Here is a 15,461-nt window from a genome sequence, read left to right as displayed (position 1 = left end):
AAAATATCAACCTTGTTTTGAGTAAATGGTCTTTCCAATCTGTTCAGTGCCAGCCCAGAGCGATGGGCTATTCTCAAGGAGAAGACTGGCTGCTGTCTTAACCGCCTTTCAGACAAGTCATGGAGTGCGCGTAATGCTGTGGTCCGACCAGTGGCAACTCATTTACCGTCTATCATCAAGGCCCTAGACATGCTTCTTGCTACCGGTAGCCTGACAAACAAAGCCAAATATGAGGCAAAAGGTCTGAAAAGCTACTTCATGTCTTTCAAGGCAATCTTCCTGCTCACTTTCTGGGTAAAATCTTTGCAGTGTATTGAGAATAGAAGCCTAATTCTTCAGTCAGGAAATATTTCTCTGGACACTGGAGCAGCTCACATTAAGACACTACAGGAAGAAATACAGGCTCTGTGTAAACAATGGGACGCTCTTCTGGCAGAAGCCTCCATGGTGGCAAATGAAATGGTTGTAACTACTCAGTTTCACAGTGAACAGAGGAGCCGCCAGAAAAAAATAAAACGTTTCCCAGATGAGACTGAAGATGACATAGCAAATGAACAGTAAAATGAGTCCTATATCGAAATAACCTGAAAGGCCACTCAGAAAGGAATAAGCCACTGCTCGAAAACCGCCATTGAAAAAGCCAGACTACAGTTTGCAACTGCACATGGGGACAAATATTGTACTTTTTGGAGAAATGTCCTCTGGTCTGATGAAACAAAAATAGAACTGTTTGGCCATGATGACCATCGTTATGTTTGGAGGAAAAAGGGGGAGGCTTGCAAGCCGAAGAACCCCATCCCAACCGTAAAGCACGGGGGTGGCAGCATCATGTTGTGGGGGTGCTTTGCTGCAGGAGGGACTGGTGCACTTCACAAAATAGATAGCACCATGAGGAATGATAATTATTTGGATATTTTGAAGCAACATCTCTAGACATCAGTCAGAAGTTAAAGCTTGGTCGCAAATGGGTCTTGCAAATTGACAATGATCCCAAGCATTCTTCCAAAGTTGTGGCAAAATGGCTTAAGAACAAAGTCAAGGTATTGGAGTGGCCATCACAAATACCTGACCTCAATCTTATAGAAAATGTGTGGGCAGAACTGAAAAAGCGTGTGCGAGCAAGGAGCCCTACAAACCTGACTCAGTTACACCAGCTCTGTCAGGAGGAATGGGCCAAAATTCACCCAACTTATTGTGGGAAGCCTGTGGAAGGCTACCCGAAATGTTTGACCCAAGTTAAACAATTTAAAGGCAATGCTACCAAATACTAATTGAGTGTATGTACATTTCTGACCCACTGGGAATGTGATGAAAGAAATTAAAGGATAAAGGTGGAAACTAGAATCTGTACAATTGTAGTATAGAGCAGCAGAAGCTTATATTTAGTACATTTAATATCACATATTGTTCAGTATGTTATTTTAATCTGAAACATTCTGATTTCTATGTTAGGGGCCCAATATTATTTTTTTCTTCAATTGGCCCCAAAATTCTGTCAACGCCCCTGGTGAATGAATATTAGACAACTTAACATTACACTTTACTAGACCGCCATAATCGGAAGGTAGAGCATAGCACAGTACCATCTATGATACAGCTTCACAGATAACATCCAACCAAATGTAAATAATACAGTTGTATTTCCACAAACCTCAGTTTTGAGGAATGCCAGCCGAGGAAACATGGTTTCTTCATCATGGCTCTCTAAGAGGATGCTGAAACTATCAATCTTTGCAGATATAGATTTCTGAGATTTCCTAGAAGACATGATGATAACCATGTTACTCAAGTGGTGGATCTTTGTCCCAATAAATGTGTCTGGAAGGCACGTAGAAAATCACTTACTTGAATGTTTTTGAAAACATATTTTTAATGGCATCGCACAGAGAGCTGCTCAGTGAAGCGTTCATGTTCGTTTTTACTCCATTTGTTGACCTGCAGAACCCCTGGCCGTTGCATACAGCTCTCAGGGTCTGGTGGTACCCCCCTCCTCCTTTTCCTTTCTGAAAAAACATAAAACATTATCATGATTTTGTCAGATTGGAGTTTTCCTTATTTCATCTTGTTCTAAGAGCAGCTCTTTCCTCCATGGAAAAAACAAATGTGATTGGCTAAGGTTTGGCAAGAAATGCATTCCAAGTAATTCCAAATAAGTTTAGAGAGTTAGGGGTTGGATACGAACCAGGGACCTTAAGTCAGCTTTCATCCAACCAATCACATTTGTTCAAATCCCCAAAAAATTGGCACTTGCTTCGTAAACAACAGGTGTAGACTAAAAGTGAAATGTTTTCAATACAGAGAGAGATCAAATAAATAATAGAAACATAATAACACAAGGAATAAATACACAACAATTAATGATAACTTTGCTATATACGCAGGGTACCAGAACAAAGTCAATGTGCAGGGGTACAAGGCAATTGAGGTATATATGTACATATAGGTTGGGATAAAGTGACTAGGCAACAGGATAGATAATAAACAGTAACAGCAGCGTATGTTATGAGTCAAAAGAGTTAGAGCAAAAAGGGTCAGTGCAGATAGTCCGGCTAGCTATTGGTTAACTATTTAGCAGACTAACAGTCTAGCACACTATTGACCTTGAGAAAGAGCTGTGTTTATAACAGGGTTTAAAAAATTACACTCAGAACAAGATTGAATCAACTGGGCTCAGAACAAGATTGAATAAACAGTGCTCAGATCAGTGGAGACTCCATCATTGAGCACCACACTTTTAGGTAAAAAAGGTTTTTGGAGGCTTGCCTCTTTTGTTTGTTATTTTGGCATTAATACGTGTCACATCGCAGTTTGCAAACAATGTAAAAACATTAAATTGAGTTAATAAAGCCGCATCCAAACATGGTCTCTTTTTGCCTTCTGCCTAAATGACTACAGACCCGTAGCACTCACGTTCGTAGCTATGAAGTGCTTTGAAAGGCTGGTAATGGCTCACATCAACACCATTATCCCAGAAACCCTAGACCCACTCCAATTTGCATACCGCCCAAACAGATCCACAGATGATGCAATCTCTATTGCACTCCACACTGCCCTTTCCCACCTGGACAAAAGGAACACCTATGTGTTCCTCAACACTGGAGCTCCCCAGGGGTGCGTGCTCAGTCCCCTCCTGTACTCCCTGTTCACCCACGACTGCATGGCCAGGCACGACTCCAACACCATCATTAAGTTTGCTGACGACATAACAGTGGTAGATCACCGACAACAACGAGACAGCCTATAGGGAGGAGCTCAGAGACCTGACCAGGCGGTAAGATATATTTTATGTGTAGTAGCTTTGCTGGCATGCATCCCACTTTTTTTCTTTGTTTGCCCCACCAAGATTTACATGCTAAAATTGCCACTGGCTCAGATTAAGTTTGAAGAAGTAAAACTCCATTGAACCCTGCTAGAACCTTATGGCCCAGCATAAGGTACAATTGACTTACTGGTGCTATCACTTCCTCTTTGGCTCTTGTCACACATGTCTTCTCTGACTCTAGCACTCCGGCTGAAAGGCACTTGTCAAACTCCATGTGAATGTCTGACATGAACTGGTCAATTTTTTGGAGCTCATCTTCCAGCATTTGTTCTAGAAGCTTGTGCAATTTTTCTTTTTCGGTCTCCATCTTAAACACAACAGAGAACAACCAACCCGTAAACATATTGAGATGGATCAAGGGTACAATCATTTAAAAAAAAGGCTAATGCATTAAAGGCAATACCGATTTGGTGATCCCATGGTTTACCACGTGGACCAGGGAGAGGATCCCATAGGCTCCAATCACATAGTCTCTCATCACTTTTTCTGACCGTTGGTCGTTCAAGCTTTTCAGCAGAGCTCTCAGCTCAGGTATCTCTGAAAATGAGATGCATTTTGTCATTTTTCTGTTAATGTACAGTAATCTTTAGGTCAACAATCATTGTTTGAGCAAAGAAAGTTGTTGTTAGATTCATATTCAGGTTTAGTATATGACTTTAGAACAATTTATAATAACAGCCCCAACTCCAATAGATTAGGTGCAAAGAGATGGTATTTGCAAATTGTGCCGGGCACTTGTTCTACTTTCGGGTCTTGTTTAACTTTTTTTTACCTTTACCATACCCTGACACTTACCCTAATACACATTCATTATACAGTACCTAACCTTTCAAGGTTCTTGTGTCCTAGAAGTCAGTTTGCCAAAAAAACATTGCATGTAAATGTTTTTTTTAAAGTTGTATTTCAATGTTTTGCTAAAATGTATGTGAAGTTTTAAAATATATATATATTTGCAGTTTTTTTTTTGCTGTTTGCAACAAACAATCTGTTTGCACGTATTCCTACTGGAGGTACCCTAACACTTACCCTAATACACGTTCATTATACAGTACCTAACAATCTGTTTGCACCTATTCCTATTGGAGGTTTTGTTGCACAATAACGCAAGTGATCATACCTGTCTCTTCTTGTCTCAGAATGCAGTTGTTATCCTTCTGGAATTCTTGAGAACTAACTGTAAACACCTGCATTTCATCAATAGCCTGAATGTATGTGACAAAAGATGACAAAAGAAAAACAATACATCAATAGAATTATCAATCAATCATCAGTCAATCATTGCTGAAGTAGCTATACTGGTTGTTTTGGAGTTACTTCAGGGACATTTCCAAGTTTTTGAAGAATACAAAATTCCATTTCCCTATTCAATGAACTTCCGGTCTAAGAACGCTAATGCCATTTTAATGGATGTTATATTATTCTAATTCAAGGGAACAGCTTTGTCTTGACAGATAATGTCATTCTAACACGACCATGTTGCCATGAACTATCAGTTCATTAGCATTTTTCTCATTTCATGTCTAAATCATCTTAAAGTAACTTTATTGAGCTACACAAGCAATTTGAGACGCTTTGGGATGCTTTGGACATAGAACGCAAAACAATGCATTGATTTTTGGACACAAAAGCTAAAAAGTTTGCATGTGGAGACAGTAGCTAGGTAAACAAAATAAAAGCATGGATTGCTGTCTTACCTCGTCCATACACTGCAGGGAAAGAAACTCTTTATAGTTTCTTATTTGGTTAAGAAAATAGAAAATAAAACATCTTACTTCATACGGGTTGCTGTAATTCTCTTGAATTTCCATCTTGGCTTGTTGATTTCGGTGCAATATGCATGCACGTTTCTGCTCCTCTGAATAGTTAGAAGAGTCCTAATTGCATGTGAAATAAGAGGAGACCATGGTTGATAACCATGCAGTGACATATTTGAGTCTCTATAAACCAACTATTTGTTTATAGTTCTGTAAACAAAGTATTTCTTATATTTTGTGTAGCTGTACCTCTATGTGAAGGTCTTCATCGTCCATTTCACTGAAATTGGAATTTGTTCTTTATTAGTGATGTATAAGCAGTGAAAATATATATATATCTGGGTAGGTAATTGTAAACAAATATTTGTTCAGTAATCGCAATATATGAAACTGTTAAAGCAGTAACAGAATTTGAGTTTAAAATGTCTCACAGCATATAATTGTCTGGGTTGATGTCGTCCGTCTTAGTACAGATGAAGGTGATGTTCTGACACTGTCCACCAGGACCCATATTACTGATGCTGTTGTCCAGTATATTCCATGCATCACTGTCAGCCGCGGCCCGGTCAATGTCAGCCACGACCCACACAGAGGAGCACTTAGTAATGTACTATAAAAAAAAAAACATGGTGTTCAGAAATGTTATTTAGAATGTTAAAACAAAAATTGTAACAGGTGAGGTAAAATAAAACATTGGACATAGTGTAAAATATTTGAAGCCATAATCAACATTTCACTCATCATTCAAGCTGATTTTTTTTTTTGTAAATGATGAGTTGAATGGCAGTGGTTCTAATGCTGGAATTCAATCTAACCCGCTGTAGTAATGCTTACAGTGCCGTTATTTGGAGAGAAAAAATGGCTGCACTCACAGACACACACACACACTTCTTTGAAGTAGGTTTTTATTGCCCTAATGAAAATGTAGTTAATAAACTACATTTTACCTACTGAATACCTACTGTATTCATGTTATCTGATGAAATTGCTTGACAATGAAATTGCTGTACAATGCACATTAATGTCATAAATTAACACTGCAGAGCTCTTCGTCTCCTATGCCGTGCCTTGATTGTATTAATGTTGATGATATCTGGAAATGTGCATGTACATCCTGGCCCATCTACTGTTGCTAGCCCCAATTCTGCCTTGTGCTCTGATATCTGCTTCACTGATATCTGCTCCCGTAAAAGCCTGGGGTTTCTGCACATTAACACTAGAAGCTTATTACCTGAAATTGATCAATTTAAAGTGTGGGATCACAGCTCCAATCCAGATGTGTTGGTCATTACTGAGACGTGGTTAAAACCTGTCTACGATACTGGTTCCCAATTGGGAATCAACCCTCCCACGTGCAGCTGGAACGGTGGCGCATGGAACGCAAAAATATTCTTAAAAATATTTAACCTCCACACATTAACAAGTCCAATAGCTCAAATGAAAGATAAACATCTTGTTCATTTAGCCAGCAAGTCAGATTTCTAAAATGTTTTACGGCGAAAACATAGCACATATATATGTAAAACCACCACCAGACACAGCTCATTTCAATAGCCAAAACATGCAATCAACAAACGCAGGATTAAAAAATAAATCGCTCACTAACCTTTTGAAAATCTTCATCAGATGACAGTAATATGACATATTACACAGTACATATTTTTTTTTTTCAATAATATGCCATTTATATCCATAAATGTCCATTTACAGTGAGTTCACCTTCAGAAATTACTCAAAAACGCCCGCAGGAAATCTATGTAGCGCGGCAAGATAACGTAAAATAGACATCATAAACTTTGACTAAATATACATGTTCTACATATAGTTAGAAAGATACACTGCTTCTTTATGCAACCGCTGTGTTAGATTTATTTTTAACGTTACAGAAATCGCACACTATTCCATATTGTGAGACAGCGCTCAGTTCCAAGCTACATTTCCACGTAATGTTGGAGTCAACAGAAACACAGATTTAAGCATAAATATTCCCTTACCTTCGATGGTCTTCGTTCAGAATGTTCTGGAAGGCTTCATACTTACCCAATACATCGTTTGGTTTCAAGTCTTGCGTCTTTGTATTAGCTACTGCTAATAACATCAGCTGAAATGCACCCAAAACGTCCTCTGGTCCGGATAAGTTGCGCATCAAAACTTCAAAATTACACATTATATGTCGACTAAACAGGTCAAACTAAGTGCAGAAGCAAGCTTTATGATGTTTTAGACGTGCAAAACAAACTTCAATTCAATCGCCCATCGTCTGCCCTTCTCTTCAGTGCTGGAAACAAAGGAATGACTGTGACCAATTCGCGCCCATACGCACAGCCTATTCTCTCGTGGCACGCACTAATTTCACTCCCATAGGGTCAATTCTCGCGCGATTTGAACGGTTTGAAGCTCTAATGAAAGAGGACATCTAGCGGAAGAGATAGAAAGTGTCCCCAGAATCATAGCTGGTTGGGAAGGGTGGGGGCATGACGTCAAAGTTGCTCCAACTTTCATGGCCACAGAAACTAGTTTGGAAGAATGCCTGCCCTGTGAGTTCTGCTATACTTACAGACATAATTCCAACGGTTTTAGAATCTTTAGAGTGTTTTCTATCCAATAATAATTTTTATTTGCATATATTAACAATTTTTGAAAGATTTTTTTTCCAGTTTACTAGGGGTACCCAATCTCTCCAAAGGGGGCGTATGTCTGCCATATCCTCAACAGGTTTTAAGGAAGAGTGTTTTGAATACTGATGTTAACCTTTCTGGTTATAACCTCTTTCGGCAAGACAGATCTTCCAAAGGTGGGGGAGTGTCAATCTTTACCAAGGATCACCTTCAGTGCTCGGTTGTCTCCACCAAGTCTGTCCCCAAACAATTTGATTTGCTGGTTTTAGGTATTGAACTTTCAAATAGCTCTTTATTGAGTGTTGCTGTGTGCTATCATCCTCCATCAGCACTGGCCTGTACCCTACCTGCCCTAAAGCTCTCTCCTGGCCCCGTACACCAATTCTGAATGTGTCCTGCTAGTTGACCTAAACTGGGACATGCTTAAACCACCTGACCAAGTCCTAAAACAATGGGACTCCCTAAATCTTTCTCAGATTATCACCAATCCCACAAGGTATGGCTCCAAGGCTACTCTCCTCGATGTTATCCTCACAAATAATCCTGATGGGTATAAGTCTGGTGTTTTCTGTAATGACCTTAGTGATCACTGTTTTACAGCCTGTGTTCGTAATGGCTGTTCAGTGAAACGACCTGTCCTGATTTGTCATAGACGCTCGCTAAAAAACTTTGAGCAAGCCTTCCTTCATAAACTGGCCTCTGTAAAATGGTATAGAATCAGGTTGATCCCCTGTGTTGAAGACGCTTGGACATCCTTTTTTTATATTTTCAGTGGTATTGTTAACAAACACGCCCCCATAAAGAAAATTAGAATAAAAAACAGGTTCAGCCCCTGGTTCGACCGTGATCTTGCAGAGTTACTAAACCTCAACAATTGCATTTGGCGAAAGGCTCAGCACACGCACACGCTGACTGGCTCTCATTCAGGCAAATTAGAAATAAGTGCACTTGGGCTATCCGGAAGGCCAAGGTTAGTTACTTTAAGAAGCAGTTCTCTCTCTGTGGGTCTAACCCCAAGAAGTTCTGGAAACCGGTTAAAGACCTGGAGAATAAACCCTCCTCCTCACAGCTGCCCATGTCCCTTAATGTTGATGATGTGGTTGTTACTGACAAGAAGCACATGGCTGTGCTCTTTAATCACAAATTAATTAAGTCAGGATTCCTATTTGACTCAGCCATGCCTCCTTGCCGTCCAACATTTCCTCATCTCCCACCCCTTCTAATACGACTATCCCTGATGCTTCTCCCTCTTTTTACCCTGCCAAGCTACAAAGTTTCTCCCTGCAGGCAGTCACTGAGTCTGAGGTGCTAGAGGAGCTCCTGAAACTTGACACCAAAAAAACATCTGGGTCAGATGGTTTAGACCCTTTCTTCTTCAAGGTTGTTGCCCCTATCATTGCCAAGCCTATCTCTGACGTTTTTAACCTTTCTGGGTAAGTTCCCATTGCTTGGAAGGCAGCCATGGTTCGTCCTTTATTTATAACTGTTATAGGCCTATTTCTATTTCACCCTGTTTATGAAAAGTGTTGGAAAATTTTGTCAATAATCAACTGACTGTCTTTCTTGATGTCTATAGTATTCTCTCTGGTATGCAATCTGGTTTCCGCTCAGGTTATGCATGTGTCACTGCAACCTTAAAGGTCCTCAATGATGTCACCATTGCCCTTGATTCTAAGCAATGTTGTGCTGCTCTTTTTATTGACTTGGACAAAGCTTTTGATACAGTGGACAATTCCATTCTTGTGGGCCGGCTAAGGAGTATTGGTGTCTCTGAGGGGTCTTTGGCCTGGTTTGGCCACTCTCTCAGAGTGCAGTGTATAATGTCAGAAAATCTGTTGTCTCAGCCACAGCCTGTCACCAAGGGAGTACCCCAAGGCTCAATCCTAGGTCCAACGCTCTTCTCAATTTACATCAACAACATAGCTCAGGCAGTAGGAACCTCTGTCATCCATTTATATGCAGATTATACAGTGTTATACTCAGCTGGCCCCTCCCCGGATTTTGTGTTAAATGCTCTACATCAAAGCTTTCTTAGTGTCCAACAAACTTTCTCTACCCTTAACCTTGTTCTGTACACCTCCAAAACAACGGTAATGTGGTTCAGCAAGAAGAATGCCCTTCTCCCCACAGGTGTGATTACTACCTCTGAGGGTTTAGAGTTTGAGGTAATCACCTCATACAAGTACTTGGGGGTATGGCTAGACAGTACACTGTCCTTCTCTCAGCACATATCAAAGCTGCAGGCTAAAGGTAAATCTAGACTCGGTTTCCTACATCGTAAGCGCTCCTCTTTCACCCCAGCTGCCAAACTAACCCTGATTCAGATGACCATCCTACCCATGCTAGATTATGGAGACATAATTAGATTATAGATTTGCAGGTAAGGGTGCTCTCGAGTGACTAGATGTTCTTTACCATTCGGCCATCAGATTTGCCACCAATGCTCCTTATACAGTGCCTTGCGAAAGTATTCGGCCCCCTTGAACTTTGCGACCTTTTGCCACATTTCAGGCTTCAAACATAAAGATATAAAACTGTATTTTTTGTGAAGAATCAACAACAAGTGGAGCACAATCATGAAGTGGAACGACATTTATTGGATATTTCAAACTTTTTTAACAAATCAAAAACTGAAAAATTGGGCGTGAAAATTATTCAGCCCCTTTACTTTCAGTGCAGCAAACTCTCTCCAGAAGTTCAGTGAGGATCTCTGAATGATCCAATGTTGACCTAAATGACTAATGATGATAAATACAATCCACCTGTGTGTAATCAAGTCTCCGTATAAATGCACCTGCACTGTGATAGTCTCAGAGGTCCGTTAAAAGCGCAGAGAGCATCATGAAGAACAAGGAACATACCAGGCAGGTCCGAGATACTGTTGTGAAGAAGTTTAAAGCCGGATTTGGATACAAAAAGATTTCCCAAGCTTTAAACATCCCAAGGAGCACTGTGCAAGCGATAATATTGAAATGGAAGGAGTATCAGACCACTGCAAATCTACCAAGACCTGGCCGTCCCTCTAAACTTTCAGCTCATACAAGGAGAAGACTGATCAGAGATGCAGCCAAGAGGCCCATGATCACTCTGGATGAACTGCAGAGATCTACAGCTGAGGTGGGAGACTCTGTCCATAGGACAACAATCAGTCGTATATTGCACAAATCTGGCCTTTATGGAAGAGTGGCAAGAAGAGAGCCATTTCTTAAAGATATCCATAAAAAGTGTTGTTTAAAGTTTGCCACAAGCCACCTGGGAGACACACCAAACATGTGGAAGATTGTGCTCTGGTCAGATGAAACCAAAATTGAACTTTTTGGCAACAATGCAAAACGTTATGTTTGGCGTAAAAGCAACACAGCTGAACACACCATCCCCACTGTCAAACATGATGGTGGCAGCATCATGGTTTGGGCCTGCTTTTCTTCAGCAGGGACAGGGAAGATGGTTAAAATTGATGGGGATGGAGCCAAATACAGGACCATTCTGGAAGAAAACCTGATGGAGTCTGCAAAAGACCTGAGACTGGGACGAAGATTTGTCTTCCAACAAGACAATGATCCAAAACATAAAGCAAAATCTACAATGGAATGGTTAAAAAATAAACATATCCAGGTGTTAGAATGGCCAAGTCAAAGTCCAGACCTGAATCCAATCGAGAATCTGTGGAAAGAACTGAAAACTGCTGTTCACAAATGCTCTCCATCCAACCTCACTGAGGGTAATTTTGCACGCCCAATTTTTCAGTTTTTGATTTGTTAAAAAAGTTTGAAATATCCAATAAATGTCGTTCCACTTCATGATTGTGTCCCGCTTGTTGTTGATTCTTCACAAAAAAATACAGTTTTATGTCTTTATGTTTGAAGCCTGAAATGTGGCAAAAGGTCGCAAAGTTCAAGGGGGCCGAATACTTTCGCAAGGCACTGTAGCACACATCACTACACTCTATACTCCTCTGTCATCTGGTCATCTCTATATACCCATCGCAAGACCCACTGGTTGATGCATATTTATAAAACCCTCTTAGGCCTCACTCCCCCCTATCTGAGATATCTACTGCAGCCCTCATCCTCCACATACAACACCCGTTCTGCCATTCACATTCTGTTAAAGGTCCCTGAAGCACACACATCCCTGGGTCACTCATATTTTCAGTTCGCTGCAGCTAGCGACTGGAACGAGCTGCAACAAACACTCAAACTGGACAGTTTTATCTCAATCTCTTCATTCAAAGACTCAATCATGGACACTCTTACTGACAGTTGTGGCTGCTTTGCGTGATGTATTGTTGTCTCTACCTTCTTGCCCTTTGTGCTGTTGTCTGTGACCAATAATGCTTGAACCATGTTTTGTGCTGCTACCATGTTGTGTTGCTACCATGTTGTTTTCATGTTGTGTTGCTACAATCCTGTGTTGTCGTCTTAAGTCTCTCTTTATGTAGTGTTGTGTTGTCTCTCTTGTCGAGATGTGTGTTTTGTCCTATATTTCTGTGTTATCTTTTTTTTAAAATCCCAGCCCCGTCCCCGCAGGTCTTTTGCCTTTTGGTAGGCCGTCATAACTGACTTACCTAGTTAAATTAAGGTTAAAAAATACACATGTCTTAAATGCATAATTTAGCTTGAATGCAAAAAGTACTAAAATGTATTCTTAAAATAAATAGTTTCTTCTTTTTGCTTTTTGGGGTTCTGCATAAGCAAAAAAGAACTCCATACCTACTGTAAACTCTGGTGGTGGATCTTTGATGTTAAGGTGCTATTTTACTTCAACTGTTCCTGGGGCCCTTGTTATGGTCAAGGGCATCAGGAACTTTACCCGGTACCAGGACAGTTTAGCCAAAACCTGTTTGCCTCTGCCAGGAGGTTAAAACTTAGATGCAAGTGGATCCCAGCAAGACAATGACCCCAAGCACAAATCAAAATCCACAATGAAATTGTTAATAAAACATTTTTTTGGTGAAAATTAATATTAGTTTTAAATAAACTTTTTGAAGGTACATTTCTTTGCTTTTATTTTGAAAAACATGCCCTGACAATATACAATATAGAATTGACTTTTTGGTAAGGAAGGCTTAACCAAAACCATCCTCTGATTAAACCAAATAAATACCACACACTACAGCGTACCTTCAGGTTCAATTAAATTGAGACCTACTGTAAATGCATTCAGAAATGATCACAAAAGTAAAAGATTACCGATTCCCACATCTCATCTCTGGCCTTGTTGCAGTCTCCAGTTCCTGGAAGATCCACCAGCACAATGTGTTCCAGAAGATCCTTGGAGTTTGGCATCTTGATGGTCACATACTTCACAAGTGGCCAGTAGTGTATCTGAGATGATTTAGATTGTTTCCCATGTATCTTTCTTTTGCTTCGTATGTAGCAGGCGATCTCTGTAGAGAACTTTGTGGCCTGTCAAATGATTTAATATTATTCTCAAGTCACACTCGACCCTTTTACAACTTTCTGGTATATTTAAAATAATTGATGGCTATTATGCATTTCATGTTGTTTGTCATGATGTCTGTGAAGTTCAGGGTTTTCAAATGGGAACATATTGGACCTCAGACAGCAAAAAAAAACTGTATAAAAGAGGCTTAAAATGACTTACTGTGTCAAATGACAGGATTTTCCTAGTTGATGAGAGAAACTCTGGGATGTCGCTGAATGTCTCTGACTCCAGTGACTTCAGTTCATCAAAGCTTTTCCCGACTGCATCTTCTCCGTACAATGCCTGGATTTTACTGTTCGCCATATTCACCATCCTTTTATCTTTCTCCTCACCATCCATTTCTTTAATTTTCAAAAGTGATTCCAGCTCCTTCTCCCATTCCTAAAAAAAGTCAAACATTATTATTTTACTGAATATATTATATATTTATATGATGGATCAAATGTTTCATATTATAATAAATAAATGCTAAATACTTTGTTGAGGGAAATGTACTTGATTCAACTGTGATATGTTGTTGTCTCACCTAACTATCTTAAGATTAATGCACTAATTGTAAGTCGCTCTGTATAATAAAATCAGCTAAATCAGGTTTCCCAAACTCGGTCCTGGGTCCAACCCTGCATGCACGTTTCGTTTTTTGCCGTAGCACTACACAGCTGAATCAAATAACCAGCACATCCTCAAGCAATCATTAATTGAATCAGCTATGTAGTGCTATGGAAACAAACAAAACGTGCATCCAGGCCGGGGGGGGGGGGGGGGGGGGGGGGGGCTCTGAGCTAAATAACAAACATGTTAATGTGATCATATCAGCATGGTGTCAGGACAAAACATGGTGTCTAAGTGACTTCAACTGGTCTTCAAAATTTCACAAATTATATCTTGAGGTTTATCAACATTGCTAAAATCACCTCTTTAGAAATGAAGTCAATCTCTGCCACGTAGTTGGAGTCAGTCATATTGGCCTCCACCTGGATGATGACTGATGTGCATGCACCAACAGTCCCGGAGGGCAGCAAGGTATTCACCCCCAAAATGGCATTCATCAGTGAGCTCTTACCAGCTCCTGACCTCCCAAATACACCAACAACAACTTTGTCGTCAATAACAGCCTCCAAAGCTGAGATTTTTTCCCTGTTAACAGTGAACCACAGAAAAGCAATGTCACACTAAAAATGCAATTCATTGACTTGAGGTCTATCTATACATAAACAGTAGAAAGCGCAGAGGTATACTGCATAGTGGAATAGAGGAGTTAGCAAGCTAACTTTGGTCAACTCTGAATTCAAATTGGGATAACCGTTGACACTGTGGCTCACCTTTTAGCCAGGTATGTTTCTATGACAATGAATCCTAAAGTTCTTACAGTACCTGCTCTGGGGCAGGCTAACTCCAATGTATGCTAAATAAAGGTTCTGAGGATAGAGTTAAATTTTTCACCGGAACAGTCCTGACTTAAATTTGCTTGAAAATCAGAGACATGATTTGAATACTGTTGTCCATCAATGATTCCCAACTGAATTTACTGAGCTTGAGGAATTTTCTATATTTTTTCCTTTCACTTTGAACATAAGAGTAGGTTGTGTAGATCGGTAGGAAAACAAATCAATCACCTTTTAGATTTCATTTTAAGGTAGCAAAATGCGAAAACTTTGAGGTGTGTAGACTTTCACTAGGCACTGTATGTATTTTCTTGAAGAATGAATGGCAATATAATTCATTTAAATGGCAAAAATTGATGTACCAACCTTTTGAAGAATACAAGTACACTTACCTTAAATAACCAATGAAATCCGTGTTTGCATATGGAGGTGACACCTTGTCTAGCCCGCTAAGGACTTTTCCAATGCCCTCTTTGGCCACTTTGATGACATCCATCTCTACACACACACACACACACACACACACACACACACACACACACACACACACACACACACACACACACACACACACACACACACACACACACACACACACACACACACACACACACACACACACACACACGAGGTGGACAAACAATGAGTTTACAATGTTATAATTGTATTACGCTGTGGTATAATTTTTAACATCAGGTTTACTGTTTATTTCTTAAAGTAGCTATTATAACGAATATATCTTACCGAGGGTAGGTGTTGCAGCAGTTCCCTTTGCTATGGCACAAAGGCGTTTATTACCTTCCCTGCCCTGATCATTTGAAGTAGAGGGGTCATCAGACCCTCTTTTGTGGCCTGAGAGAGAATCACAATCACTCAATGTTCAAGCAGATCCATTATCTGTCCAAGAAGTCAGTATTTCCTTCATGGTAGGCTG

At 40.1% G+C, this 15,461-nt stretch overlaps 1 protein-coding gene across 1 annotated transcript in view; it reads right to left on the bottom strand.

Moving 5' to 3' along the window:
* LOC110513998 (nuclear GTPase SLIP-GC-like) overlaps positions 1-15,461 on the bottom strand; it is a 36,593-nt gene that overhangs the window by 16,187 nt on the left and 4,945 nt on the right. Inside the window, exons 3-15 of the mRNA XM_036939064.1 lie at positions 15,272-15,379; positions 14,920-15,025; positions 14,057-14,279; positions 13,302-13,523; positions 12,887-13,102; positions 5,508-5,686; positions 5,326-5,356; positions 5,095-5,196; positions 4,440-4,524; positions 3,726-3,859; positions 3,450-3,629; positions 1,846-2,003; positions 1,652-1,757 (exon numbers count right to left, since the gene is read on the bottom strand). Of these exons, the coding sequence (XP_036794959.1) occupies positions 1,652-1,757; positions 1,846-2,003; positions 3,450-3,629; positions 3,726-3,859; positions 4,440-4,524; positions 5,095-5,196; positions 5,326-5,356; positions 5,508-5,686; positions 12,887-13,102; positions 13,302-13,523; positions 14,057-14,279; positions 14,920-15,025; positions 15,272-15,379 (1,850 nt within the window). The remainder of the gene's footprint in view (positions 1-1,651; positions 1,758-1,845; positions 2,004-3,449; positions 3,630-3,725; positions 3,860-4,439; positions 4,525-5,094; positions 5,197-5,325; positions 5,357-5,507; positions 5,687-12,886; positions 13,103-13,301; positions 13,524-14,056; positions 14,280-14,919; positions 15,026-15,271; positions 15,380-15,461) is intronic.

The sequence above is a fragment of the Oncorhynchus mykiss genome, chromosome 12, assembly GCF_013265735.2.
Source record: "Oncorhynchus mykiss isolate Arlee chromosome 12, USDA_OmykA_1.1, whole genome shotgun sequence".
In the NCBI taxonomy this organism is placed as follows: domain Eukaryota; kingdom Metazoa; phylum Chordata; class Actinopteri; order Salmoniformes; family Salmonidae; genus Oncorhynchus; species Oncorhynchus mykiss.
The sequence above is the reverse complement of the archived record's forward strand: the minus strand, read 5'-3'. Positions and strand labels throughout refer to the sequence as shown.